The following is a 27,810-nucleotide window of genomic DNA, read 5'->3' on the forward strand; positions in this document are numbered from 1 at the left end:
TAATGCTTTGTAAAATGAATGATACTGCTTCATAACGGTGTTTTAGTGGTTGCCTAAAACTTAGTTAAGCAGATGAACCATAACTGAAATAACTGTTTTCTTATCCTGAGACCTTCAGTCACAAAACCTCTCCCTCTGCCCCGGGCTTTTTGCCATTTTAAATTACAATGACTATCTTCATTTTTTTTTCCTTTCTTCCATATTTTGGGTAATTCTTTACTATAAATGTCCATATGGTGTTTGTGGTGGGTGGGAAAGGGTTAACTCAGCAGCTCTGGGTCATTCAAACAAGGCACATTCCCAAGAAAGGGGCATTTTTGTGACTGGCCCCTGACTGGCTCATGGGAACTTAGCTCTTGGAGTATTCTCACTGATGAGTGTTTTGCACGTCTGGGGGCTTGAGCCACGCGGTAATTGTTTTTCTAGATGGTTTATACTAACAATGTGATTTACAGCAAACACCTGATTTTCCCCTGTGGGTGTGTGGTTTCAGTAACTGAGGTCCATCATGAGGCACAGTATGTCTATGTGACTGACCCCCCATAAAAACCTTGGGCAAGCAGGCTCAGGGGAGCTTCCCTCGTTGACCACACTTTGCACTTGTCACACATCATTGCTGAATGAATTAAGCATATCCAGTGTGACTCTGAGAGGAGAGGACTCAGAGAGGCTCGTGCCTGCCTTCCTCCAGACTTTGTCCCATGTACCTTTCCCTGGGAGATTTTACTCTATCCTTTTTGCTGCAATAAATGGCAACTGTGAATACAACTTCTGGATCCTCTTGGTCCTTTTAGGGAAGCATCAAGCTTAAGGGTGCTCTTGGAGGCCCTGACACCTGGCCTGGTTGGCATTCAGTTGCAGATAACAGGAACTCCTCTAGCTGGTTGAAGCAAAAGGTCTTAATTATGTATTCTGTGGTCTCCAACATTGTTGGAATGGGTGTAAAAGTAAGTGGGGCTTCCAGAAACAACTTCTAGTCCCAGGATTCCACTTCTTCTGCCAGAATCAGAAACCCCCAAGCCAAGCAGCTGCTTGCAATAAAATCCTGCTGCCTGAGCTATGCCAGCAGAGTGGGTGCCGTGTATCCTGCCTTGCTGCTCTCTTAACTCCGTTCTGAATCCAGGCATCTGAGCGATAGAGCTTAACTCATACCTCGGACCCGAGCCGCAAGGACATCTGGCAATGCAGGATTTCCCTTGCACAGTGCTCTGAGACACAAGACGGACGTTAGCATTTATGCCCAGTGAGCCGATCCACAGTATCTAACATCTTGTGTTAAAGGATATAAACGTTTAATGTTTCTTGATCTACACTGTCAAATGACTTTCCCAAGAGGTTGGAAAAATTGACAGTGGCTCCAGCAACAAGCTTTCTAGTGCTTTACAGTACGAGGGGAAGGTAATCTCGCTGGATGGAAGTAAACATTGAGTAGTAGGGGGCAGCCTAATCATTTCCGGTGCTCTCTTTCTCTACTTTTCTCTCATTGTTTTTCTTGGAAGAAACAGATTCCTATAGATTGTGGTCAGGGGTAATCCCTTCCTTGAAAGCTGGGGATTATAAATCAGTCTCTAAATCAACTACTCTGTGTTGGTGACTTAAACGACAAATGCAAAGCAGAATTTATATAGTGCTGGCTAAGAAATTTTGATTATTTTTGAACTACTGAATAAAGTAAGCAGAGGCTTATTTTATTTTTACCTTTATAAATCTAATGTATACTTTCCTCTTTCTTCTCATGGTAGTGGAATTGTCAGGTTCACCTCAGTGTTCCTCGGGGCTCCATGGCTTCCCAGTCTCTCCTAAATAGCTCCCACTGGTTGTCTTAAAAATCAGGACTTGAGCTTGGAGCCAGCTCATGTGAGCTTTGAGGTGAGATTTTTGCTCAAGAACTTTAGCAGTTGGAAGATGTGAGATCTCATTCAGATGTCAAAAAAATAGTAACTATGCTGGGTATGTTTATACAGGGATGCTGTATTTTATTGTGCCTTGCTTTACTGTGCTTTGCAAATAATGCATTTTTTACTAATCGAAGGCTTATAGCAGGCAACCCTGCGTCAAGCAAATCTATCCACACCAAAAATCTGCTGTTTTTCCAATAGCATTTGCTCACTTCGTATCTCTGTGTCACGTTTTGGTCATTCTTGCAATATTTTAAACTTTTCATTATTATGTTTGTTAATATCTGTGATTAGTGATTACTACTCGCTGAAAGCTCAGATGGTGGTTAGCATTTTTTTTAGAAATATTTTTTGTTGTTGTTTTTTACTTTAAATTCAATTAGCCAATATGTAGTGCACCCTTAGTTTCCGATGTAGAGTTAATTCATCAGTTGCGAAATAAAGTATTCTTAAATTAAGGCATGTACATTGTTTTTTAGACATAATGCTATCACATTTAAGAGGTATTAAGGAGGGCATGTGATGTGATGAGCACTGGTGTTACACACAACTAATGAATCATTGAACACTGCATCAAAAATTAATGATGTACTATATGCTGGCTAACTGAACATAATAAAAAAATAAAATTAAAAAAAGAGACTACAGTATAGTGTAAACATAACTATGCATTGTATATGCATTGGGAAATGAAAAACTTCATTTGACTTGCTTTATAGCGATATTTGCTTTTTTGCAGTGGTCTGGAACCAAACCCACAGTGTCTCTGAGGTGTGCCTGGGTACACAAAGGATGTCATAAACGACAGTGACTCCCTAACTCCTTAAAGGAACTTACAGCTTTGCAATTACTGGACCCTGGAACACTGCAGTAGTTTGTTACACAGCAATAGAAAGCAAACACGGGGTATTTAGGATAATACTGTCGTGAGGAATTCCCATTCTTTTACATGGAACTGGCATGTGCATAGAAAAACATCTAAAAGGGTGGATGCTAAATGCCGATAGCAGTTTTCACTGGAGGTGAGATAACAAGAGGCTTTTACTTTATCGCTTATACTCTGTTGTTTGAAAAATATTTAATGAGCCTATATTACCTTAATAATCAGATGGGAAAAATAAAGATCCGAAAAGGTGAGAAAGAAATCGTTAAAAAGTATAGCCTAAGTACCTCAAAGGGGTGTAGATTTAAATGACATAACTGATAAGAATGTGTTTTTATAAATTGCGTAGTATTATGAAAATTCAGTGTAGCAAATTTTTCTACATCTCTGATCTCTCTTCCTTATTTAGAATTAATAGGCCTGACGCCTTTAGGTATGCTTAGTTTCAGAATTTTATTTTAAAGGGATTTCTGTGGCACAACATAATGTCTTTGGTACTATTACTGAAAATCATTTATAATGATTATAACAAATTTTGCAATAAGCTTTCATTAAATTTTCCTAAAAATAGAAAAAGTTCACATTATATACCATTTTGAATTTATTTTCTTACATTTTCAACATAATTTATTGTAAAATGTTAGTTTCAAGGAAAATTTATGCAAAACCATAAAGCAACTAGAGCTCTTTATAGTAAAATCCAGGATAAAAATAATTTTTGCAGGGTGAAAATTTATCAAAAGGTAGAAGTGGATTATAAATATATTTCAATGTGATGAATTCAAGGGCACTTTAAAAGTTGTCTAGTTAAATTACTGCAAATATGACTTGCTTGTTGAAATCCAATCTGTAAGTCTAATACCAATGATCATTTCTTCCTGCTAAAAGCTAAAAATAATTTATGTGAAAAACCCATGGAAGATTTTGATTTCGTTATAAAGAGTTTGATTTCTTCATAAGGATTCTTTAATAAGTTGGGCTAATCTTTGGAAGGCCTAAAATAGAAAAGAGATAAGAATTAATGAAATTAGGATGCAACTTAGGAAAAGTCTGTGATAATTTAAAAAATTCAAACAAAGAGTATTCATCTTAGGTTGAGATAAGGCAGTAAAAAGTCAAATTTAACATCAGCTTTATCTGATGTTTTATCTGGGTAGGATGCCATCAATGTCCACTAATATACATAGACATAAGCGTATCACGTTCCCAGGATTTTTTTTGTTCTTACAACCCTCAAGATCATTATTTTCCATTGTCCCCACAACACGAATGATTTGTTCATATAATCTCTCACCTGCATATGCATTCTATATCAATTGTCTATTCATATGTAAAAGCAGAGGTAACTTATGAGAAGCATATTTAATGATACGAGAAAGCAACTAAATAAAGAACCCCAAGAACTAATCCATCTGCAAGGGCAAGTACAGACTCTTCAAGGTTAATGGCACTGTTCGATTTACGACTCTTCAATTTGGACTCCTAGACATGCAGTCCTTAGGAGCTCGTTTCTTTGCATCTTGTTATATTGGCTAAACCCAGACTTGTAATTAATTTAAGAATATTACTGTATTTGACCCCTGCTGATATATTTTTCTTCAGAGAAAGAGACTGAAGGCTTTCATGAATTTGTACTGAATTTAGCTCATACTAATTCCATGAAGGAAGGGAAAAAGTTTTCTTCATAACATGTTAGTAATCTGCCAGCATGGTTCAGCAAGTCTGAAAACAGTTCACGAAGACGATGAAATTTAATTCCAACTTGGTTTCATGCCTTTGTCTATTTGCTGCCATTAAAGTGTGTCTCTTAATAGTAATTCAAGACTTAGCAACAGATGATACCTGTTTTTCAGAAACCCCAGAGGACATTAAAAAATGTTATAACTCACAAAACGAACACATGCACCACAAAACAGAACTGCTAGCTAGTGTTACTCTGAAGAGAAGACTGTACTCACCACATCCATCTGTTCTGGAGACGCTAAAGAGAAGGACGCTCTGAAGTAAGGGCTGGGAGCTGAGCTATCAATGTAGAAAACATTCCCGGGAAGCATTAATATCTAAGGGAGTGTAGGGAAAATAAGTGAATTATTCAAAGAAAACATAGGTAGATCCAATCTCAGAGAGAGGAAAGACTTTTTATATTTAAAAACAATTTAAAAAATCATGAGAAAAATCGCTTTATGTAAAAAGTCTGTGTGTCCTACAATAAACAAAACTAAAAGCGCAGAATCCGGAATAGTGTTTATAGTAAATACGGCAAATGCTCCCTCTTCTCCATCTAAAGATACACAGAAACTGAGAAGAGAAACACTAAAATTCTAGCTCTGATGGGCAACGGACAGCTTATAGAAGAAACAGAAATGGTAATAAGCATGAACACATGGTTAACCAACCAGGAAAGTAATATAAATTCAAACGAGAGACCATTGTTAAGTTACCAAATTTGGAAGTGGCTTGTAAGCTGGGACTTGGATGCAATAAGTAGGTGTTGGCCGAGCAAAAAGTGGGTGAAGAGTATTTTAGGGGGAAGACAGTGTAAAGGCCTTGAGATGGGAAGAAAATTGGTGCAGTCGAAAAACTGAAAGGAGGTAAGCATTTTAATACATAAAGTGAATGAATAAAAATGTTGGGTAAGTATGTTGAGACCGAGCAGCGGGAACAACTGCTGTTCTGCTGTGAGCCCCGTGGCAGACGGCTCACTAATTTCAACTCCCCTTCCTCTGTTTCCTGGGTGTACAAATATATTCCGTGCCCAGCTTCTTTCTTGTTATGTGTGGCCACGTGATCGAATTCTAGCCAGGGGATGTGAAGTGATGCATGCCACTTCTAGGCCTCGCCCATAAAAATCGCCCCACGTGTGATCCATCATGCTCTTTCCATTCTGTAGCCATTGTGCAATCCATGCATTGAAGACTGAAGAGCAACAAGAAGGAAGGAACTAGAGTCCCTGACTCGCTGGTTGGAGCAGAGGGGCCTACAGATTACATCTTTGAAAGTTTTATGTGAGTCGGAGATAAACCTCAACTGCGGTAGGCCTTTGAGATTGTTACGTAGTGCAATCATGCAGTGCAAAGCATTCATTGTTGTTATGTGGTATATGTCTGGGCACTGTCTGCTAAAGTTAGGTGAGTTGGGAGTGAAATGGTTTGGGGCATTCTGGGGAAGAGATTTCAAGGCAGAAGATGGGTTTCTGTCCTGATTAACAATAAAATGAAAACCCTCATTTCTCGCAATATAGTGGAAAATGCTGGGGGTGTATACTATAAGCAAGGAGCTGTGAGGGAAGGAGGGAGTAGTGATAATCTCTTTATAAGATGACCTGAACTGGGCTAAGGTTGTAGTTGTAAGTTGGAGATTATTTAGAAAAAGTAAAGGTTACATGCAGCAAGGATATATGGGATAGATGGAGAGCACCGAAAAAACGACGAGAAAGTCTGAGGTCCATGTCGTTAGCACCTACCTCAGAGATACATACAAATAGCCACTTATCAAATGATCCTGATGATAATGGCATGGACAGGAAAGCAAAGAAAACACAACATTGATTTATTATACTAAAAGGTATTTCTTTGAAATAAGTCAGTATTTACTAAGTACCTACTATGTAGAATTAGTAGGATTACAACAATGGATGAAGCACGAGTCCTGCCCTCAAGCAAGATGGTTAGAGAGGATGCATGACTTGCAGTACAGGCAGTGAGCAGCCAGGTCTAACCGCTAGACATCGATTTTCTGGCGTCTACACTACCTCGTCCCTTATGCACTAGTATGGCCCTGCGCCAGCATCAACACAGTCTGTTCGCTCCTATTTATTGCTTCAGAACAAAAGCGATCTAGAAGCAGACCTTAGTGTCTACAAAAGACTGGCAAACGTGATAAAAGCATTAAGTCATGGAGAAAGGATACTTTATTAGGTAAATTGGACAGCTACCCAGGAAAATATTTAGATTTTCCACCTTAATCAATGCCCCCATATGAGAACTAAGTAGATTTAAGGACAAAAGGAGAAAAAGAAAATCCTAGAAGAAATCCTTACAGACCAATTTTAAGTGAAAATAATAGGATACAAACTTTCCTGTGTCATTTTAACCATGGAAAACAACTGCATGGCCAGAATACTACATATAGACAAGCTCTTCAAGAAAATATACCACAAATGGCCACAAAATCGGGGTGGTGAAATGATGGGCCACTTAAACATTTTTCATTATACTGTTATGAATTTTCCAAGTTTGCTAGCATGCTTTGCTTTCTGAAATCAGAGGGAAAAACCCTCTGCTCTTAGCCACTAAACTAACCAGAAGCTAAGATGAATGACTGTATTTCCATTAATGTAGACCAGAAGAAGAATTATGTAACTCAAAAATCTATTATGATTTTAACAATAATATATTTGTAGAAATATGATATAGAAATATGAGATAACATCTGATATTAAAATATTATGGGTTGGGATGGACGGCAATGATAAACATCTCTCTTCATTTTTAAGTGAAAAATCATTTTAAAGAAAAAGTATAACTCTCCCCCTTTTACCTCTTTCTTAATGGCTTTTTCTTCAATCAGTTGTTTTACATCAGAAATGCCCTTAATTTTAACCCATAAAAACATTCCAGCAATAGGATCATGCCATTCTGCCAAACCTACAAACCAAAAGAGAATACATATCTGCTAAAGCCATTTTTGATGATATCAAATATATCAATTAATGACATAATGGCAATGACTGCCAACCATCCAAAAAAGTTCCTTTAGGGATAGCATTTTTAAAACATAGAATTTAATGAGTCCTGAAGATTGAGGTTATGAGTTTATTTCAGAAATAAGAGAGTGGGGTGAAGGGAGAGAGGGAGACTCATGTATGTATTTCCAATCTTAGTCAGTCTTAGGGTAGTGCAAGGAATCCACGGCCTCTGACTACCTCCCTTAGTTAGAACCATACCGAAGCCAACTATGGCTCTTTCAATTATAGGAGAAGATTCTTCGACTCCTTCCAGGTTCTTTCAGTGCTTCAATAAATTCTGTCATTTATACAACAGTTTTGAAGTCCGATGGATTAGAGCTTTTATCAGAATGTAACTGATTATAAAAAGAAGTATTTAAAATTCAAGAATTCCAGATGTATTTGTGGATTTTATGTTTCGTTGAGTATTAGCATAGAGAAACCAAGAAGGAAGGACAATTATTTTGATTTTAATTATCTTTTAAAACTTCCTTTTGATTAGAACCTGTTCTTTAATTCCACTGTACAAAATGGTAGAATAGTACTCCTATTAAAAAGGTGATTCTAGGGGCGCCTGGGTGGCGCAGTCATTAGGCGTCTGCCTTTGGCTCAGGGCGTGATCCCGGCGTTCTGGGATCGAGCCCCACATCAGGCTCCTCCGCTGGGAGCCTGCTTCTTCCTCTCCCACTACCCCTGCTTGTGTTCCCTCTCTCGCTGGCTGTCTCTGTCAAATAAATAAATAAAATCTTTAAAAAAAAAAAAGGCAATTCTATATTTACCAGGAATTTATAGGGAACAAGATATGACATAAAAATAAGGAACTGATTTTTTTGTTTACTATTATTCACCCCAAAAGCTTTTTTAATGATATAATTAAAACCACATAATTCATTAATAGAAAATTAAATCTAAATCATCCTGCAATCAAATTAGCAATAAATACTATTAGATAAATGGCACTAATGATTAGAATGCAAATAATCTGTAATGACAGAACTACCTTAGATTGTACTATTTTGTTTTGATATAGTGTAATTAGAAAAGCAGCATACTGTTTGACAATTCCTCTGCTGTTTGGGGGAAATTTTAAAGTAACACTAAAACCTTTTGAGTATAGCCATCATTTGGCTTTAAGTTATTGCTAGCTGATTTTTAGACTAAAAGGTCCTCCCCCCACCCCCTTTAAGCCACAAATTCTTTACAGCAGACAGATAAAGTGGAGACAGGTAGAAGAGTGCCAGGGTTTACAGACTGTTAGTTCTGAGATTACTTACAGGGTAACATTACTTGACAAGAATACTCCTGGACTCTTGTTTCTCATCTCCCAAGCTTATTAATAATAACTACGCGGTGTTTATCCCCCACTCATAAAAGTGCTGGTGTCTATCACAGGACAGGATGGGTGTTCCACTCACCACTTAACCATTTGTTTGCAGCTGCCAGTAATGCGTCCTTCTGGTTCCTATAGAAGTCAGTAACCCTAGAAGAAGAGAACAGTGAAGAGCATGTGTTTAGTTCATTGACTGAAGAACCCAGAAGGCTCTGGAGTCCAGTCTATAAGAATCTGCTTTCTCTCTTGATTAAAATGTTGAATGCTTGAAAAAGGAATAGAGCTTGTTTATTTGACCTGTCTGGTGACAAACTTTTTACCATTATGTTTTTCCCTTTGTTTTGGAATAATTCTAATGAAAATTAATAAAGGGAAGCCTATTTCTATGTCAGATATGGAAGCTAACATGCAATACCTCTCTATATGAGCCAGGAAACCCTCTTCTCCCCATTGGTGTAGAAGCTGTGATACCAGCAGCTAAAAGAGATAAGACAATAACAAACGTCATGGTTCACCCTCTAAAATGTGGTTTTTTTTTTTTTTTTTGCCAAACATTAAAAGCAAATCACTATCGATTACCTGTAAACCACAAGAAAATATAACAAGCTGAACCACGATTTACACAGTGATTTATAATAAATGTTAATAACAATGACAATAAAAGAACAAATATTTATATAGTACTTGCTATGTGCCAGAAACTATTGTAATATATTAATACATTTTAGATAATTTAATCTTTGTAATAACTTTCTTAGGCTCTTACTTCTATTTTACTGATGAGGAAACCAAGGCACAAGGGTTAAATGAACTTTCTCAAGGCCACACAGTTAGTGACAGACAGACCCTGGATTCAAGCTAGACTGTTCAGCTCCAGATCCATGCCACTAGTTACCATACTATATCGCTCCTCTAAATGTATTTAAAAATATATACTAGATATATTATGTAATATTTTCAGTGATTTTTCTATATAAAATGGAAGTTCTTAATGTTATAAATGGATAGGTAAGTTTTGTTGATAACAGACACAAAAAATATGAGAAAAAACTCCCAAATTGATAAAACACGGGGACATCTGTATGCTGCAAACTAACGCTAGGTTAATTCAATTCTCATCTGCCTTTTCAAGTAAACATCTGTGGTATCTGATGTTCTAATTCAGTCCATACCGGAACTCGAGATTCCGTATCAGTGATTTCCCTCCCTGACACCTTCACTCAGTCTTGCTTGCTAACATCTATATTCTATTCTGATTGCTTAAAAAAGCCCCAAACCCTATTTCTGACATTGTCCTTACCTGTGTAAAAGTGCTGGTGTGCAAGTTTGAAACTTGTGTGTGTAAGACAACTCTCTCTATTAAGGGTTTCGGACCAGTTATAAATCCTATTCTCAACCTACACAAAAAGAGAAAAGGCACAAGATGAGCCTTGTGCTAACCATTAATACATGTCACTTTACTGATTTCATTAGGAAGACAGTTGTGACCTGGGGACAAATGGGCCTAGACGATTAAAACACTCTAATAAAACTAACTACTTATTAAAATCCAAATTTCAGTGTACTTTTAATATAGAATGCAAGTTTAACCAAGTATTTTGAAATGTGTTCTTTCATATATGAAACCCAAAACCTGACCAGTCCCACTACAACTTTAGATTAATGCCCAAATACCTTTGATTACTGGAGATGAATAAAGAAAGAAAAGGCATATATTAAATAATCGAACTGAGGTCTTAAGGTAAGTAGGAATACTAGCATCTTAAATGAGAAATATTTGGATGAAAAGACACTCAGGTACAGTCTATCTTTTTTAGATCTGGCCATAAATTAAGACACAAAGCCTTACCCAGAGGAGAGGACTTTTGAAAAAGAGTCAGCTCTGATGACACGACCATCAACATCCATGGAAAGAAATGTTGGTATCCAGGACTTGAAATGGAAAACAATACATATTGTTGATTTGAGAACTCTGTGTAGTGACTGTATAATGAGTTTGTGTAGGGAATGAAGAGGGTGTAGATTCTGACAGCAGTAACACAACCGTCTTTTCTGTGCCTTACTCTCAACACTTAAAATGGAATAAGAAACCGAGATGCATGTTCCTTCATGAGTACCTGCCTCGCTTCACAGCTTTTCTACCAAAAACACACAGAAGAGTTTACTTATTTGCTTAAGATGTTATTATTATGAATTTAGGGAAACCTCAGATAGGCCCTCCTAGGCTCAAAGGTTGAGATCCAGGATGCACACATTTAGAGGAAGGATTCAAGAAAAACTCATTTGGGTTAGATCAAAATGAAGAGGGCCAGCAGCATTCAGGATTGTTTTGAGAGAGAATGGTGATCCTTAGAACCGCTAGAAAGATAAAACAAGATGAGAAATGTGGTCAATCTGCAATACGGACTTCAAAAGTAGATGCATACAAAAAAAGAGGCCGGGTCATGTGGGGGGAAGGTAATAGGTGAATAGATATGGTATTCAGCCAACTCTACAGAAAAATCAAGAGTTTTTGTTTCTTTTCAGTAGATTTAAAGGGAGCATTGAATCCAAGTAGATGTTCTCTGCAGCTCTGACAGAAAATAAAGACAGTGTTTGATTTAGAAGAAGCAGGCATTGGACGTCTTTACCACTACTGCTGTCTATCAGGAGACTGAGACCATGAGAAGTGGCATGCGCATGTAGGGAATAAGAACCTTAAAATCCATGATTCCGCAGGTAAGATCCAGGCCTTCAGTGACAGGCATGGTAAATCTGTGGCAATCTGCTAGTAATGCCTTCTCCTAGGTCCATAATGGACATGGCTAATTGAGCACCATCTTTCTCTTTCAGATCCTTCTCAGACATCATTCCAGTCAGCCACTGCCACGAAACTATAGTTCACACCCAAAATGAAACCTACTTCAGATCCCTGGTATGATGTTTAAAAAACTACGCACTAGGATCTGGAGTTCGAGAAGACCATCAGCCCCGACTCACTCTGTTTGCCCAAATGGTATAGAGCACTAGCTACTATTTTAAAGGTAAGTCATTTCTGGAAAGAGCAGTCATTCCAGACATGAGAAGAATTAATTCCATGATAAAACTGAAAGACTAAAGATTGAAGTGGTAGCAAATTGCTAATAATTTTATTTAATTTCAATGTAAAGGTAGATTAGCTCTGACTCAGCAGCCAGGCTAAAGTCAAGTCAGTGTAATAACTGACAATTTATCTTCTAATCGTGAAATAAATTCACATCATCACTTACCTTGCTGAACTGGAGAAAATAGTAAGGATCATCTTCTATGATGAGGAAATCATATTTTCTTGCGAGCTAAAAAAGGTTAAAGTAGTATATTTAATTCTTAAGAACTGTCTAAGCTGAAAATCACTTGGAATCATATTCTTTGTATTCATTCATTCATTCATTCATTCATTCATTCAAGAAGCTACTGAGTACCTCTTGTCCTAGACAATGAGGATAAAGAGATGAACGAGGCTCTCACTGAAGGCTCCTGTTCTCATGGAACTTACATTCTAGGTTCTGGGAAAGATAATATACGTAAGCCAATGAATAATGAAGAGAAGAAATATTAGACGGGAGGTTTTAGGGGGTAGGCAGGGTGATAAACAGGGTGATATTTGAGAGAGAGAGGGGGATAGGGTAGCTGTTTCAGGCTGAATCACTGGGAAGCCCTTCCTGACAAGATAACACAAGAGCTCAGAATGACACAGCGGGCTGCAGCAAGAAGGACGACAAAAGACGATAAGGCCTGAGACTAGACTACCAGGTCACATAGCTTTGTGAGGCAGATGAAGGAATTTGGATTTTATTTTAATTGCAAAGGGAAGCCACTAGAGGACTGTAAACAGGAGGACCATGAGACTGGCTTTATATTTATATTTTGGGGGAGGGAGGGAAGGACATGACTGGCTGCTGTGTGAATAATGATTGGTTAGAGATCGAGAGTGGAATGCAGCAGGGGTCCAGCAAGGCAACTATCCTAGTAGACCAGTGAAGGAAGGTGGTGGCTGGGAAGTTGGTGGTAGTAAGGGCAGAGGAGAGAAACAGGTGGATTTGGATCCATTTGGTCATGGAGTCCACAGGATGGATTGGATGTAGGGGGAGGGGGAGAAGGAAAAGATGGTGGCACTATTTACAGAGATGGAGATTGTGGGGGGTTATGGATTGGAGGTTGGGTGTGGCTGGATTAAATCAAGAGTTCTATTTGGCCATGGTAGGTTGGAAATGCCCATTAGACATTCATGGTGGATGATGGAAACAGAAGTTGGATGGGGAAGTTGGATACAGAAATCCAGAGTTCAGGGGAAAAGCATTTCTATTATTTAGAATGGAATTTATGGCCATAGAACTGGCTGAGACTATCTGGGGGTAGTATGTAAATAAGAGGAGAACTCAGGACAGAACTCTGGAGTATGTGAAAAATACAACAATATTTTGACACACACACACACACACACACACACACACACAAAAGAAACTGTTTGAAATCTTTATGATTCCACAGCACATTCTATATAGTTTAATATGGCCTTGGTGCTTATATTAAAAAGCTATTTGTAGCAAAAGTCTAGGGAGCACAGTCAGGAACATAAAGAGACTTTATGAAAGGCATATTTCTCTTATATTTCAAAGATTTTTGGACTACGAGGTATGTGTTTGATATTTAAAAAAAATGTTTATAGTGAAAAGTTTAGCCATCATAGTCAGGTACTTAAAAGAGACTTGACAAAAGGAACATGCCTCTTATTTTTAAAGAATTTCTTTGTAACCTGAAATTTGCTAAGGAGTAGGAAAGAGAAGAAAGAAGTTGAAAATATAAATATAAAATAATGAAAATCAAACTGGGGGTTTGATTAAATAACCTCATAAAATTTAACATTGGGTCAAAAATGCTATTTCTTTTTTATGAAAATATCAATTAAAGGAAAAGAAAAATCTCACAGCTAACCAAAGATGGAGTAATTTCTTACGTTTCAACTTATTAGGACCCTCGGGCATAGATGACTTCCTTTTATTAAAAAATTATCTTCCTTGTAATAATAAGAAATAAGAAAGGGAGCTTGCACAGTACTCTTCTCAAAAGTCAAAACTAAAAAAGAACACAGCCACAGAACACATTCTTTTAAAATACCTCATAGATTTCCTTCTTGCGGTTACTTGTCAATGAGTTTCCAGTAGGGTTGTTGCCATTTGGGACAGTGTAAAGAAATTTGGGGGTGTTTTTCTTAGGGTTCTTTGAGTCTTCCGGTTTCCATTTGGAAAGTACTTCTTTGAGGGAGTCCGGAATAATCCCATATTCATCGCTGGCTACATTAATGATGTTGCAGCCCAGTGGCTTCAGCTGTTGAGCACAAATAAAAAGAAAAGCCCAAGATACAGGCATAATTACAAAATGTGTCATTGGTTCTTCTTCTACTAACCAAGAACGCTACCATTTATTCTCTTATAAACATATAAACCCGCACTCATCTCTACGCTCAAAGGGTTGAGGTTGTATATTCTCATTTTATTGTTGCCCTGGGGTAGATTCCATTATTGTTCAAAAATAACCCCCGTCAGTTCCCAGAGGAAGGAGTATCCTTCCTTGCGCACATATGTCAGGATTGGCCATACGTCTTGCTTTGGCCAATAAATTGTGAGCAGAAGTGACGTGTGTTTCTTCCAAGCAGAAGCTTTAAAATCCAGCTCGTGGCTCTCTATTTCCCTTTTCCCTTTGCCCTGAGACTGGCAATGCTCCAAGAGAGGCTGCTTCTGTCAGCTCGGGGCTTGGGATGGAGAAGACATGGCACAGGGCAGCAGCTGCCTTTTGGTGCATGTATAGAATGTGAGAGAAAGAAACCTTTATAGCCATAAACCACGGAAATTGGGGTGGTTTGTGATACCACATAACCTAGCCTCTTCTGACTGAATTATCTTTAGAATTATAATTAGAATCGGTTCAAAAAGTAGATGTTTATTAACAAATGCTTTTTTTTGACAGAGTTAACCATAGAAAGCATCTTTTATGCCAATACCCAAAACTGTTACCAGCAGAGGTGATATTCAAAATATTTAATAGGTGGTATAGCACAGACACATTAGAAACAGTATCTGACTGGAATAGAGTCCTGAGGACTCCCTGCATTAATTCCATATTGTGGGAAGTTCAGGGTGGTCTTAGGAGAGGGGCCAGGGAAGCCAGGGTGGTGATGGGCATGGAGGGGAACAGGGCAGCAGGTTACCAAGGAGTATGGAAGTATCCCGTATTTACCAAAGGCTAAGCCTGAAATCACAAGGAATGGCCTTGCTTATAGACATAATTTTATAAAAGTCTTGTGGAATCTTACTCTTGGATGAACATAAAGAAAAAAATTAGAACTTTAGAAATAATAATTTGAGTGAATTTGTCAGAAGAAAAATTTTTCAAACATAAGCAGACACTCTTTTAGCAGTCAAATGTGGAATTATGTACTAAGTGGGAATAATCCAGACAAACTTTTGACAAACTTAAAAGTTCTTAGGCTGAAAAAGCACATCTACCATGAATAAACAAATTAATATTGGGCCATGAAATAAACACATATTGCTTACTATCACATCTCCTCAAAGCCTGGCACAGGCTTCTGTTTGGGTGTGTGGAAACATCTGTGCGTGTGTGCGTGATGCTGATTACGTCGAAACTGGTTTTAGATTCGTAGGCATTATATAAGATTAGTAAAATAATTACTAATTAGTATCCAATCATTAAGAAAAAGCAATTATTTTACTTTAGTTTTTTATTGTGGTAAATAGATATATAACAAAAATTTTGCTTTTTCTTAAAAAATTTTATTTATTTGAGAGGGAGAGAGAGCAAGAGAGAGCACAAGAGGGGGCGTGGAGGGAGAAGCAGACTCCCCGCTGGGAACTGAGCAGGGAGCCCCACACAGGGCTTGATCCCAGGACCCCAGGATCATGACCTGAGTCAAAAGTAGATGCTTAATCAACTGAGCCACCCAGGCGCGCCCCCACCAAAATTTGCCATTTTAAGTGTACAATTCATGGCATTAATCACTTTCACAATGTGTATATCCATCATTGCTATTGATTTCCAAAACTTTCCATCACCCCAAACAGAAACTCTGCACCCATTAAGCAATAACTCTCCATTCCCCCCATACCCGGACCCTGGTAATCTCTAAATTACTTTCTGTCTCTGTGAATCTGCCTATTTTAGATATATGAAACAAATAAGTGGAGAAATGCAATATTTGTCCTGTTGTGTCTGGCTGCTTTCAGTTGGTGTAATGTTTTCATAGTTTACCATGTTGTAGCATATGTTAAAACTTTGTTCCTTTTTATGGCTGAATAATATTCCATCATATGTATATGCCACATTTTGCTTATCCATTCACCTGCTGATGTACACTTGAGTTGCTGCTACCTTTTGGCTATTATGAAAAATGCTGCAATGAACATTTGTGTACAGTTATCTGTTCTTTTTGGGTATATACTTCGAGTTGAATTAAAGAGTCACATGGTAATTCTATGTTTAATATTTTGAGAAACTGACAAACTGTTTTCCACAGTGGCTGTACCATTTTACATTTCTACCAACAATGCATAAGATTCAGTAACACTTGTTATTTTACATGAAAAAAAATAGCTATACTAGTAGGTATAAGGGGGTATCTCACTGTGGTTTTGATTTGCATTTCTCTAGTGACTAATGATGATGCTGAGCATCTTTTCATGTGCTTATTGGCTACTTGTATATCTTCTTTGGAGAAATAGTTATTCCAAGTCCTTTGTCCACTTTTAAATTAGGTTGCTTTTGTTGTTGTGTTACTGAGTTGTAGGAGGTCTATATATTCTGGCTTTAAGTCCTTATCAGATAAATGATTTGCAAATATTTCCTCCCATTCTGTAGGCTGTCTTTTCACATCATAATGTCCTTCAAGGCACACAAGTTTTTAATTTTTGATGAAGTCCAATTTATCTATTTTTTGTTCTTTTCGCCTGTGTTTTGGTGTCATATCTAAGAATTTAGTGCCATACCCAAGGTCACGAAGATTTGCCTTTATGTTTTCTTCTAAGATTTTATCGTTTTAGCTCTTACATTTAGGTCTTTGATCCATTTTGAATTAAACTTTTATATGGTCCAAGGGTCCAATTTCTTTCTTTTGCACGTGAAAATCCAGTTGTCCCAGAACCTTATGTTGAAGAGATTATTCTTTCTCTATTAACTGGTTTTGGTATCCTTGTCAAAATAAAATGACCACAGATGGGTGGGTTTATTTCTGGACTCTTCGATTCTATTCCACTGGTCTATATGTCTATCCCTATACCAGTACCACACTGTTTTGATTACTGTAATAGCTTTGAAGTTGGTTTTGAAAAAGTGGGAGTCTTCTAACTTTGTTCTTCTTTTTCAAGATTGTTTCAGCCATTTGGATTCCTTCCAAACCCATATGAATTTGACAACTGGCTTTTCTATTGCTGCAAAAAAGGCTACTGGAATTTGATAGGGATTGTGTTGAATTTGTAGTTTGCTTTAGTACTACTGACATCTAAACAATATTAAGTCTTCCAGTTGATGGATAGGTGATGTTTTCCCATTTATTTGGGTCTTTTTAAATTTCTTTCAGCAGCATTTTATAGTTTTTAATGCAGAACTCTTTTACCTCCTTTCTCAGGTTTAATCTCAGATATTTTATTCTTCTGGCTGTTATTATAAATGGAATTGCTGTCTTAATTTCCTTTTCAGATTGTTCATCGGAAATGCATTTTTCATAATATCAATTTCATCTCTACTTAAGTTTTGAGAAAACATGCCTTTCAATAAGACTAGCTAATAGCTTTATACATTAATTGTTTAACATAATATTAAACTTGAAAAAAAAAGAGCATCTGTGAAGTTAGAATCAACAGAGCATAAAGGTCACCTCATTAATTCCCCTGTCTTAAGCTAGAATGTGTTGGATGACAATTGAGAGTAACTTTGAGCACCTGGAGTGATGGGCAGCGCTTTACCTCCTTAGGGAGTCAGGAGGCAGGTAAAACTCATGGCTAGGAAGTTCTTCTATTGAGTTGAAATAGTTTCCCTGTAGTTTCCCTTTGGTTCCAGGTCTGTTAACCTAAGGACCTGCATAAATCAGTCCATGGCCATCCTAAAGTATCATGCCCCCAACAAGCCTACCTCTCAGTGATGTGTTCTGACTAGGACCCAGGAGGGCCAGACACTCAGCTTCCTCAGTCTGGACATTATAGTCCCATTAACTGAACACTGGAGTGGAAAGTCCTAATTATACCGTATCAGTTTACAGTTATATTAAACTGACATACAACATGACTATACTTAGACATATGGTAATAAAAGATAGTAATGAAAAAATAAGTTTTTATAAATGAAGTTGCATTTCAAGTGAAATATTAACGTGACAGGGACGTGATTTTGCACAGCTTAATTTTAGCACCTATACATTTAGATTTTGTAAAAAGAAATGTATAAAGCAGAGGGTACATTTAACGTATTTTGCATATTATCATTTAAGATGCTCCTGTTTACAGATGGAAGGCACTATTTTATTTTTCTGTAGACAGGTAATTCTCAAGACAATGTTTTCTTCTTATTTATTAAAAGAAAGAGAGTTGCCTTTTATAAAAATGTGTACTCACAGCTTGAAGTGTTCCTGAATAAACAGGTTCATTTAGGAGGACATTATCTCCAGGATTAATGATCATTTCAAACACCTAACAAAAGAAGCATAGGTTAGTTTGGATAGTACTGTTTCCATTCTTAGAACACCTTTTTAGTTTGAGCCTACTAGGATTCTAGAGTAGGAATTGGCAAATTTTCTGTGAAGTACCAGATGGTGCATATTTTGTCGGCCATAATATCTCCATTGTAACTATTCATCTCTCTCACTGGCGATAGTGAGAAAGCTGCCAAACACATGATATAAACCAATGGGTGTGGCTGAGTTCCTATAAAACTCTATTTACAAAGTCAGATGAGGGCTGGATTTGGCTCTTAAGCCATAGTTTCCCAAACCCTGTTCTAGGATAAGATAACTGGTTTGGTTCCTAAAATTCATTTATTCCTTCTTTGAAAATTCATTAAATATTTACTATAAGCCAAGCCTATGTAAGGTATGGAGACAAAATGATGAACATAGCAACATGGTTCTTATCCTCATGGAGCTACTAGTCCAATGGGAAAGCTAGACACTAATCAAATAATCACTCAAATAAATGTATATTTAAAAACAATGGTGAGTATTATTAAGTACAGATGCACAATGTTATAAGGGCTCATTGTAGGAGGCCTTGGGCATTCAGGGAATTTGGGGCATCAGGGAAGGCATCCTTGAGGAAGTGCTGAGTTGGTATAGAGGATACCAACAGATACGTTTTGAGAAACTGAAAGAATTCTGTGGCTTGAAGAGGAAATGTAAAGAGGAGAGTGGAGTGAGATCAGACAGAAATAGGTAGAGAAATACCATGTAGACATTCAAGCCACATGAGGCCAGTAAGAATTTCAGGTAGAGGCTGGGAAGGGGGAGTCACATTATCAGATATTCATGCTGGAAAGATCATTCTGGCTTCAATATGAAAGAATGAAAGATGAGTGCAAGTATATGTGGAAAGGCTGGGGAGTTTGAGGATTCTCTGGAACGTTTTTGTTGCAGTTCTGGGGAGAACTATGGGTGCAGCCTGACAGACAGTGGTGATGGAATAGAGAAGAAAAACTGAGAAGTATTTAGGAAATCCAAACCAATAGAACACAATTATGGATTATAGGGGAGTGAGAAAGAGGAGGCATGAAGAATGACTCCTAGATTTCTGGCTACGGAGCCCGACAGATGGAGGGAATAACGCTGTTCACTGAAAAACAGAACCACAAACTCTGGAGAGGGCCAAGGTGATGAGTGTGTTTTGGTTTGAGATGCCTTTGAAACATCCTGTCATGGCGCCAGGGAGACAAATGGAACACATGGATTTGGAAGGAGCTTGGAAGTTACCAGCATATGATCAAGCACATGGATGTGCATGGAGGTACCCAGGAGGGAGAGCATATGGATGAAGGGGAGAAGAGTTTCGAGGACTGAGCTTTGAGGAACTCTGATAAATGGTGGATGTGTAGAGGAGGAGGACACTGCAAAGGCAATTGGGCCAATGAGGTAGAAGAGTGTTTCAGAAAGGACGGGAAGATCAACAATGTTAAAGGATATTTAAAGGTTAGATAAGACAGGCTTGACAAATCTTAAGAGATTTTGCAGACAATATGATCTAGACAATGGATATTGCTATCCTAAATCAAAGGGGTTTATTATAATGAAATCTTAGATAGTTCATGGAATCATCTTTTCTTTCCTTGTGGTGTGTCACAATGTTCAGTTCGAGCCTCTCCTTCCTATCATTTTAACAACCTGTATCTCATGACAAACAGTATGGCCATTATTGAGACAGACGTTCTGGTTTTTCTTTCCCGGTTTGACCTAGAATGTTCCCTTCACCTTTTCCTTATGAGCTTTTGGCATTTTATGACAAACAGTATCCTCCTCTGAAAAGTTTCTAAGTGATTCAGGCTTTAGAGGACATCCTAGGACCAAACAAATTACTTAGGTGGCATGTGTACTGTCAATAAATTGAATGAAAACCTAATCACATACATTTTCCATGTCAATTAGGGGACATGAAAATGTCAAATATCCTAAATGAAAAGAAGGTCTGTTTATTATCTGGTAGCACTGTTTAATAGAGGTAGACAGAGACACAGGTGCCTAACATAACATCTGTCTTGGAGAACAAAGCGGAAGGAATAGTAAACCAGATTCCCATGAAGGCCTCTGTAATAAGCATGTCTGTAAGTAAGCGAGTTATTGGTATATCTGGCGATCTATGCTATCTTCCTTTGTTATGACTAATGTTGTGACAGATAATGAAGAAATTGTCTTGAGCATCGTTCTGGGAGAAAATTTCATAGTATACCTTCCTAAAAAAAGAATTAAAAAGAACTTTTTTCATATTAGTCTATAGAATCACAGATGTTTCTCTTCAAGCAAACACTCAAACAGTAGCTAATTCCCCCTTTTTCCCAATTAAATACAAAAAGAGGGAGGAAAATCATATTCTTATTACTTCAATACATTATTCTGTAATAATAATTTAAAATTCATTAAAGCTAACTAGATTGCAGCTTTCACATTTTCCCCAAAAGAAAAACAAAGCTACTCTGGTTTAAGATAAATAAGAGTCCTTTGTAGTCTAGATGTGAAGATCAAATATAGAGAATCTTTATCTAGGACTAATTATTCATGAAAGAGAAAAGAAAAAAGAAACAGATGAGACTGAGAACCATTGGTGCGGTCTCTTGTGAGAACTCCCCAGTCGTGGTTACTTCAGTGGACTTGCTGGAACCCAGGAAAGAGATAGATGGAATAAATGAGAAAGAGAACTGAGAGAGAGAGGGGCAGATAACAGGAGAACTAACCTAGAGAGAAGTCAGGGACAGACACAGACCTAGCTCTACAGAAGCACATCCGAGGAGACCAGATGTGAGCAGTGGTGAGCACAGATGATGGCCTAAAAAGGCAGGCAAAGGAATAACATTTCATCTCAGAAGTATTAGGACATGCCTTCTAAAGAATTTAAAAATCCTGGTGAAACTTCATAACTACATAAATCAAAATGTAACCTGAATCTCTGAGCCAGATGAAATTAAGTAGTGCTCATTAAGTGTCTGGTAGGAGTTGAGTACTTCCTTAATGGAAATCTTGTTTTAATGACACATTGCTCTGGGACATTAGCCACATGATCTACATTTAAGAAATATTCGGTTGGTGAATGTCTTTAAGTTCCCTGTTTAAAATTCTAGGTAAAGACAAAATAGACTACCAGTAACTCATAAAACATGACCCTCTTGTGGTCAGGTGAGAGATGACTATATTTATGAACATATTTGATTCTTAACATGGGGTTCCCTTTCCTTTCAGCCTTACCTTGCAAAGACCGTCTTGGCTGCCAGATGTTATGCATATGTCCATCTGTCCTTGGCTGGTTGGATAACTGATGGTGGGAGGATTATGCAATTTTACTTGTAACTGTTTTAGCCAGGACAACAGCTCTGGGATTCTAAAGCATAAAACGTATTTTCAAATTTATAGACAAGAATTAAATAGTAGCTTTATGCCAGGCACTTTATTCATTCAATTTAAAAATCCTCAAACGCTTTTTGCCAATATTAATAACCCTATTTAAAAGACAAGGCAACAGACTTAGAGATTAAGAAATTCACATAAGGTCAATCAGCTCAGATTAAATGAACTGAGATATGAATCTACATTTTTCTTAGTCCAAAGCCTATTCTCTTTCTTTTACACTAGAGCACTCACTGCATAATCGATTCTTTGTTCTCCTAGGAAAATTTCCCTAAGCTACCTAGAAGTTCAGTCTCAAGATATTTGTATCATGGAAATAAAAGCCTATTGTATATATTACATAGAATTCATATATACATAACGTGTTATATTTCAATATACTTTTCAATCACAGGACAAAGAAGACTTTAATAAAATATAATTTGTAGACACTCCATAAATTACCCTTTATCATTGGAAGAAGACCAGCTAAGGAAAGTCATAAAGCATGTGTTCCAGCTTGCTTTTAAGAAATTAAAGACATCTGGGGGCGCCTGGATGGCTCAGTTGGCTAAGCATCTGCCTTCAGCTCAAGTCATGATCCTGGTGTCCTGTGATCCAGACCTGGTTGGGCTCTCTGCTCAGTGGTGAGTCTGCTTCTCCCTCTCCCTCTGCCCCTCCGTCCACTTGCACGCACGCGCTCTCTCTCAAATAAATAAAATCTTTGAAAAAGTTAAAGACATCTGAACAAAAGGCAAAGTATTTGCACAGCTGTCTGCAGCTATTAAGGGAACACAATTATGACAAAAGCCCCCTCCCCCCAACTTAAAATTGCTGCTCCTGGATTGTCCTCTTCCTCCTAACCTTCTTCTCTTCCCCTAGCTATCTCATTTTTTCCCCCCCAGTCTCAGCTCCAATGGTATTTCCTTGTAGACGCCTACTCGGAGTCTCCCTATTATTTAAGGTCAAGGAGCAGTCACTGAGGAGGGTTAAGCATTTAATAAACTTGTTGCTCTTAATTATTCTTTGAAAACTCTTCCCCCGACCTTCCTACCTGTGGAATACCCGGTTAAAAAAGACACGTTACTTTATCAGTGGGCCTTAGAATATTGCTTATGAAAATGAACCAACAAAAGTATGTTATCTGTTGACAACTACCCAGCACTTTGAGAATACTGAAGTGCTCTCTTCATCGTCTCTTCACCAAATTGGATGGGCTTTCCATTTTTTATGGTGATCACCGCAGTCTTAAAAGGGAATGTGTTGGGGTTTGGTGATCCAGTAGCCAAGGAGATGACTGATGGCTGTGCCTTGCTCCATGTCTCAGCTGCAATACATACGGGAGAGAAGAAACACTTCTATTGAAGACTTTCATGAACAGAGATAGCTCACTATATTGCATTACGGTCAATGAAACTATAAAGCTGAACAATTTCTAGTGATAGAATACTAGTCTAAAATAAACAGGTACAATTACTTTTTCTGAACCTACCTTACTGGTGGAGGAACTAAAGAATGAAGTCCAACTAAGGCAGAGCAATCAAGTTAAGCAAAAGGCCACAGTAACAGAAAACCCTCATCTCCATTTAGCGCCTACCTGCCCCTCAGGCTTCAGGCTCCCTCCTTTTCTCTCCAATTTATCAGGCCCTCCCCACTCCGCACACATCTGCACACGTGCCTGCCATCTAATCCTGCAGGGAAGACCCTTTCTTAGCACACCCTCTCTCTTCAAGAACGTGTTCCACAACAGCCGGTCTCTCTCTCTCTCTCTCTCTCTCTCTCTCCCTCCCTCTCTCTCTCTCGATGCTCCTGCTACACTCGAGCAGAGATACCCAATTCCCCGCCTTCCGTTCCAGCCCAAGTCCTCTGGAGTCTGTCCCCGTTTCAGGTTTGCACGCAGAGCTTGGCTCACCGGGAGCTTTTGCAGTTGAATGAATGAACGCAACCCAGCGCGGACCGTAGGCACGGCCTTTGGAGGCTCCGCGAGAAACCCCCACCCCTGGAGGAGGGGCGCCGGCCCAGAACTCACTCATGACTCGGATGGCGGAAGGCTTTCTCGCTGCGCTCGTGGCGGTGAGGAACCGTGCGTAATTCATGTCTCTGATACCCAAGCACCGTCTTCGGTAGTTGAAAACTAGAAAAACCGAATAGTCGCGTCCAGTAGTGCCTCCGAACTCCGGAATCGCCACCTCGGTTGTACCCCCGCCGCTGAAAACTCCCCGGCTAGAGGCTGCGCTCAGCGTCTGGGTCCCGAACGAGCCCGGGGCGGGTGGCAGACCTACCCAGTGCCCCGCAGACACACGGTCGCTCCCACTCCCGGCCCCTGCCCCGCGCGCTCCGGCCGCCGCAGGGGCCAGGGCAGGTCCCGCCTCGCCCCCTCCCGCCCCGCCCCGCAGCCTATGGCCGCCCGCGGCGCGCGCCTCCCAGCCCCGGGTTAGCGCCCTTGGCGCGGGGCGAGCGGGGTGACGGCCGGCCGCGGAGCACTTGCAGTCCTGGGCCAGTGCCTGAGTCCATTCAAAGCGAGCCTGACTCTTGACCTCGCAGTTGGGAGTTGCTGCAAGAGACCGGGTTGGCCGGTCCGCCCGCCTGGGACCTTGCCAAGGGGCTAGTTGAGGGGCAGTGGGCTGGGGGAGGGCCTCCGGAAGTCCCCGCGATCCTAATCCCTGAGTGCCATCTGGTGGCTGCTTTGGTCCATTGCAGCGGGTTTCCTAAACTGCTTCTGGTCTTGTACGCACAATTCCGAGAGGCTGGATTACCTGGCCTCCTCTGGCCAAGCGGCTGGCGCGTTTCATCCCCTCAGACACTGTTGTGTTTCATACTGACCTTTGGTAATATAGCTATAGGCACTATCCCAGGTAGTCCCCCAGGCGACCCAGATGATTTGCAATGTCAGTTTCTCCAAGATCTGAGCGTTTTAGAGTGAGGGTGGAGTGTTGAAACAAATTTTGGAATAATCACTCTGAGGGTCTCCTCAAATTTTACTGTCTTCCCTCCCCTTGGCTTTTCTGACCATTCATTATGGACTTCGGTTAGACCTAGGACTTAGATTCACCTCTTTGGGTCTAGCATCCAGCCCTCTTTTCTTACAGAATAATTCTCGCCATCTTCCACCTTCCACTTGCACCTCCCTCCACCCCCAGCTTTCTCTGTGATTTCACCTCCCTGAGTCACCAAAATGGAATGCACAGATTTCCGTGTGAGCACTTAATGATAGAAGATTTTGATATAGTCCCCCCTTTTTTTAATCCTAGGTAGATATAAAAGAGTCATTTATTTTTAAACAAATTCCAAACTGGCTTCATTTCATTCAGTAAACATTTATTGAATACTTCCTGAATGAGTATTGACTTACTGTCAAAGGGCTCTCTTCTAGACAGAAATAGATTAGTCCAGGAGACACTTCTACCCTTATTCAGGTCCTGGCAACAAAAGGATGAGATAACCCAGTGAAATCTTCATGCCAGCAGCTGGATACCAGAGGGAATTTCATTAGTAAAGCTGCTAGAAACCCAAGAGGCAGTGGGGTTCTGGATTCAGAGACTTCAAGTGGTTTAAATCCCAACTGATGATTTACCAGCTGGATGTCTTTGGACAAGTTACTTTTTTGCGCATGAGTTTTCTCGCAGAGCTGTTGGCAGGATTAAATGAGAGAATCTACATTAAGCACATGAGCACAGCAGCCCGAACATTGTAAAAGCTCTCAATAAATGTTAGATCTTATTATGAGCAGTTGCAATGTTTTTATATAAATACTCAGCCTCCAAAAGTTTTTGGCTGGAGAAACTACTTGGCAACTCTTAAGGCAAGTTGTGTCCTTGGTAAATTCATGAATGCAGTAAGGATCTTTTTGAGATTGTCTATTTTAAAAAGGGTTGCCCCTGAGTGTGTCTAGAAATTGGCTTGAGAAGCTCTAAATACATCTAAATAAGGTATAGACCAGGCCTGACTATGAACGGTAGCTAGAAATATTGGTGTTATTGGAGACTGCAGGTTCTTTTTGGCTCTAATAAGTGTGGTTCCCTCAGATACTTAACAGAAACCTAAACTTCCCTTTGGTAGTAAGAAGGGATGAAAGCAGTTTGGAGTTTTGGGCCTAGAAAACACTCAAGACGAGCTTTTGCAACCACATTCATGCACAGTTCTGTGATTCTTATGATTCTTATAGTATCTATCATACAGACATTAAAAATAGTGCAGAACTAGCCCCTCTCCCGTTCCCCCCCCCACCAATCAGTAGAATACAATTCCAGGAACGCAAACTAAAGAGATTTAAGGCCCATCAAGTCATAAGATGCAGGTTCTCAACCTTAAATACTTTGCTGAATTTTCTTTTGGGCCTGCGCTGGCGTTGAATAGGTGAGGTGGCTGAGGGTGCTAATCAGTTATAAGTGGGTGAGGATGGAGGCCAGGTACAGGGGCAGAAAACTGGCCCTTGAGGGAGGGCTAAACGAAATACACGGGACCTTAGGGTTATGGTCAGAAAACACAAGGCAGAAAATGGTCACTGTGATGGGAAAGGGACAGGCAAGAGTTAAGTGAGAGAGAGCTTACCTGACAATCAGAAACTGAAAATTGATTGCCAGAGAAATCAAACAGACCACACTTGGAAATTGTCAGGAGCGACAGCAGAAGGAATTCTCCCGCAGGAGTAAGGTGAATGGGCAAGGTTCACAGCTCAGGGTTGCCTTTTTAAAGGCTTGGCGTAGGACTGCCTGCAGATGGAATCAAAGGGGACAGTTCTTCTGGATTTAGTCATTCTTTAAACATTTAAAAATATAACTGAGACAAGTCTGGAGGAGCAAGTGTTTGTTGGTTGAGGGGTTAATAATTTCATATTATTCAACAGCCTCAGCAGAGCTCCAAGCTGCTAAGGAAAGCAGAGAGAAGGTATTTCCAACGGACACAAGTTCCCCCTTGGCTTAGAAGTATAAGCTTCCTATTATGCTCTTGGTCCTGCTCATAGTCTAAAATCAAACAGGGTCACACATAGGCTAATTGTCATCTTTTACTACTTTCATGTAAAGGTTTGAGGTTGTTATTGGAAGACTTTTTCCTCACTTGACAGATTTATCGAAGAGCCTTTTCCATAACCTGTGAGGGAATCAAGTTTCAAAACACCAAATCTGTTAAAAAAAATGTTGCTGACATTTCTAATTTGAATACTTTGGGTCTAGACTTTTGAGACAATTTTGGGTTGTAAGTGGAGATGGAAAATGGGTGTATTTGGGGGGCTGGTGTGGGAAAGTATATTGTTATCTATTGTTGTGTGATAAGTTATCCCCAAACTTACCAGCTCTATTATTCTTCTGGGGTTCCCTTAACAAAATACCACAGATTGAGTGGCTTAAACAACAGAACGTTATTTTCTCACAGTTCCGGAAGCTGGAAGTCCAAGGTCAAGATGTCAGCAGGGTGGGTTTCTCTTGGGGCCCCTCTCCTTTTTTTTTTTTTTTTTTAAGATTTTATTTATTTATATGACAGAGAGACAGCCAGTGAGAGAGGGAACACAGCAGGGGAGTGGGAGAGGAAGAAGCAGGCTCCCAGCGGAGGGAGCCTGATGTGGGACTCGATCCCGGAACGCCGGGATCACTCCCTGAGCCAAAGGCAGACGCTTAACGACTGCGCTACCCAGGCGCCCCTTGGGGCCCCTCTCCTTAGCTTGCAGATGGCTGCCTTCTCCCTGTGTCCTCACAGGGCCTTTTCTTTGTGTATGCCCATCCCTGGTGTTTCTTCCTCTTCTTTTAAGGACACTAGTCATATTGGGTTAGGGCCCCATCCTAATAGTTTCATATAACCTTAATTACCTCTTTATAGGCTCTGTCTCCAAATATAGTCACTTGAGGGGTTAGGGCTTCAACAGATGAATAT

General features: G+C 39.4%; 1 protein-coding gene and 1 long non-coding RNA gene across 4 annotated transcripts in view; one reads left to right on the forward strand and one right to left on the reverse strand.

The window, feature by feature from the left end:
• The window catches only part of LOC113245527 (uncharacterized), a 47,788-nt gene extending 23,752 nt beyond the window's left edge, over positions 1-24,036 (forward strand). The window contains exons 4-9 of one of the 3 annotated variants that reach the window (XR_007187968.2): positions 2,638-2,920; positions 5,672-5,813; positions 10,655-11,555; positions 11,670-11,860; positions 22,358-22,589; positions 23,831-24,036. This is a non-coding gene — a long non-coding RNA (uncharacterized LOC113245527). Of the gene's footprint in view, positions 1-2,637; positions 2,921-5,671; positions 5,814-10,654; positions 11,556-11,669; positions 11,861-22,357; positions 23,108-23,830 lie in introns of those variants that run through there. The other 2 variants (XR_008958666.1, XR_008958667.1) reach the window with 2 other exon arrangements.
• Positions 3,216-24,071, reverse strand: AADAT (aminoadipate aminotransferase). The gene is made up of 13 exons (XM_026485608.4): positions 23,972-24,071; positions 23,101-23,269; positions 21,805-21,937; positions 18,479-18,553; positions 13,974-14,183; positions 12,086-12,151; positions 10,687-10,769; positions 10,138-10,234; positions 9,253-9,314; positions 8,923-8,987; positions 7,321-7,427; positions 4,740-4,841; positions 3,216-3,776 (listed from the first exon to the last, which is right to left on the reverse strand). Exons 1-13 carry the CDS (start codon positions 24,036-24,038, stop codon positions 3,735-3,737), a joined length of 1,278 nt encoding a protein of 425 aa, XP_026341393.2. The 5' UTR covers positions 24,039-24,071; the 3' UTR covers positions 3,216-3,734.
• Positions 24,072-27,810: the final 3,739 nt, after the last annotated feature.

This window comes from Ursus arctos, unplaced genomic scaffold (genome assembly GCF_023065955.2).
Source record: "Ursus arctos isolate Adak ecotype North America unplaced genomic scaffold, UrsArc2.0 scaffold_11, whole genome shotgun sequence".
Classification (NCBI taxonomy): domain Eukaryota; kingdom Metazoa; phylum Chordata; class Mammalia; order Carnivora; family Ursidae; genus Ursus; species Ursus arctos.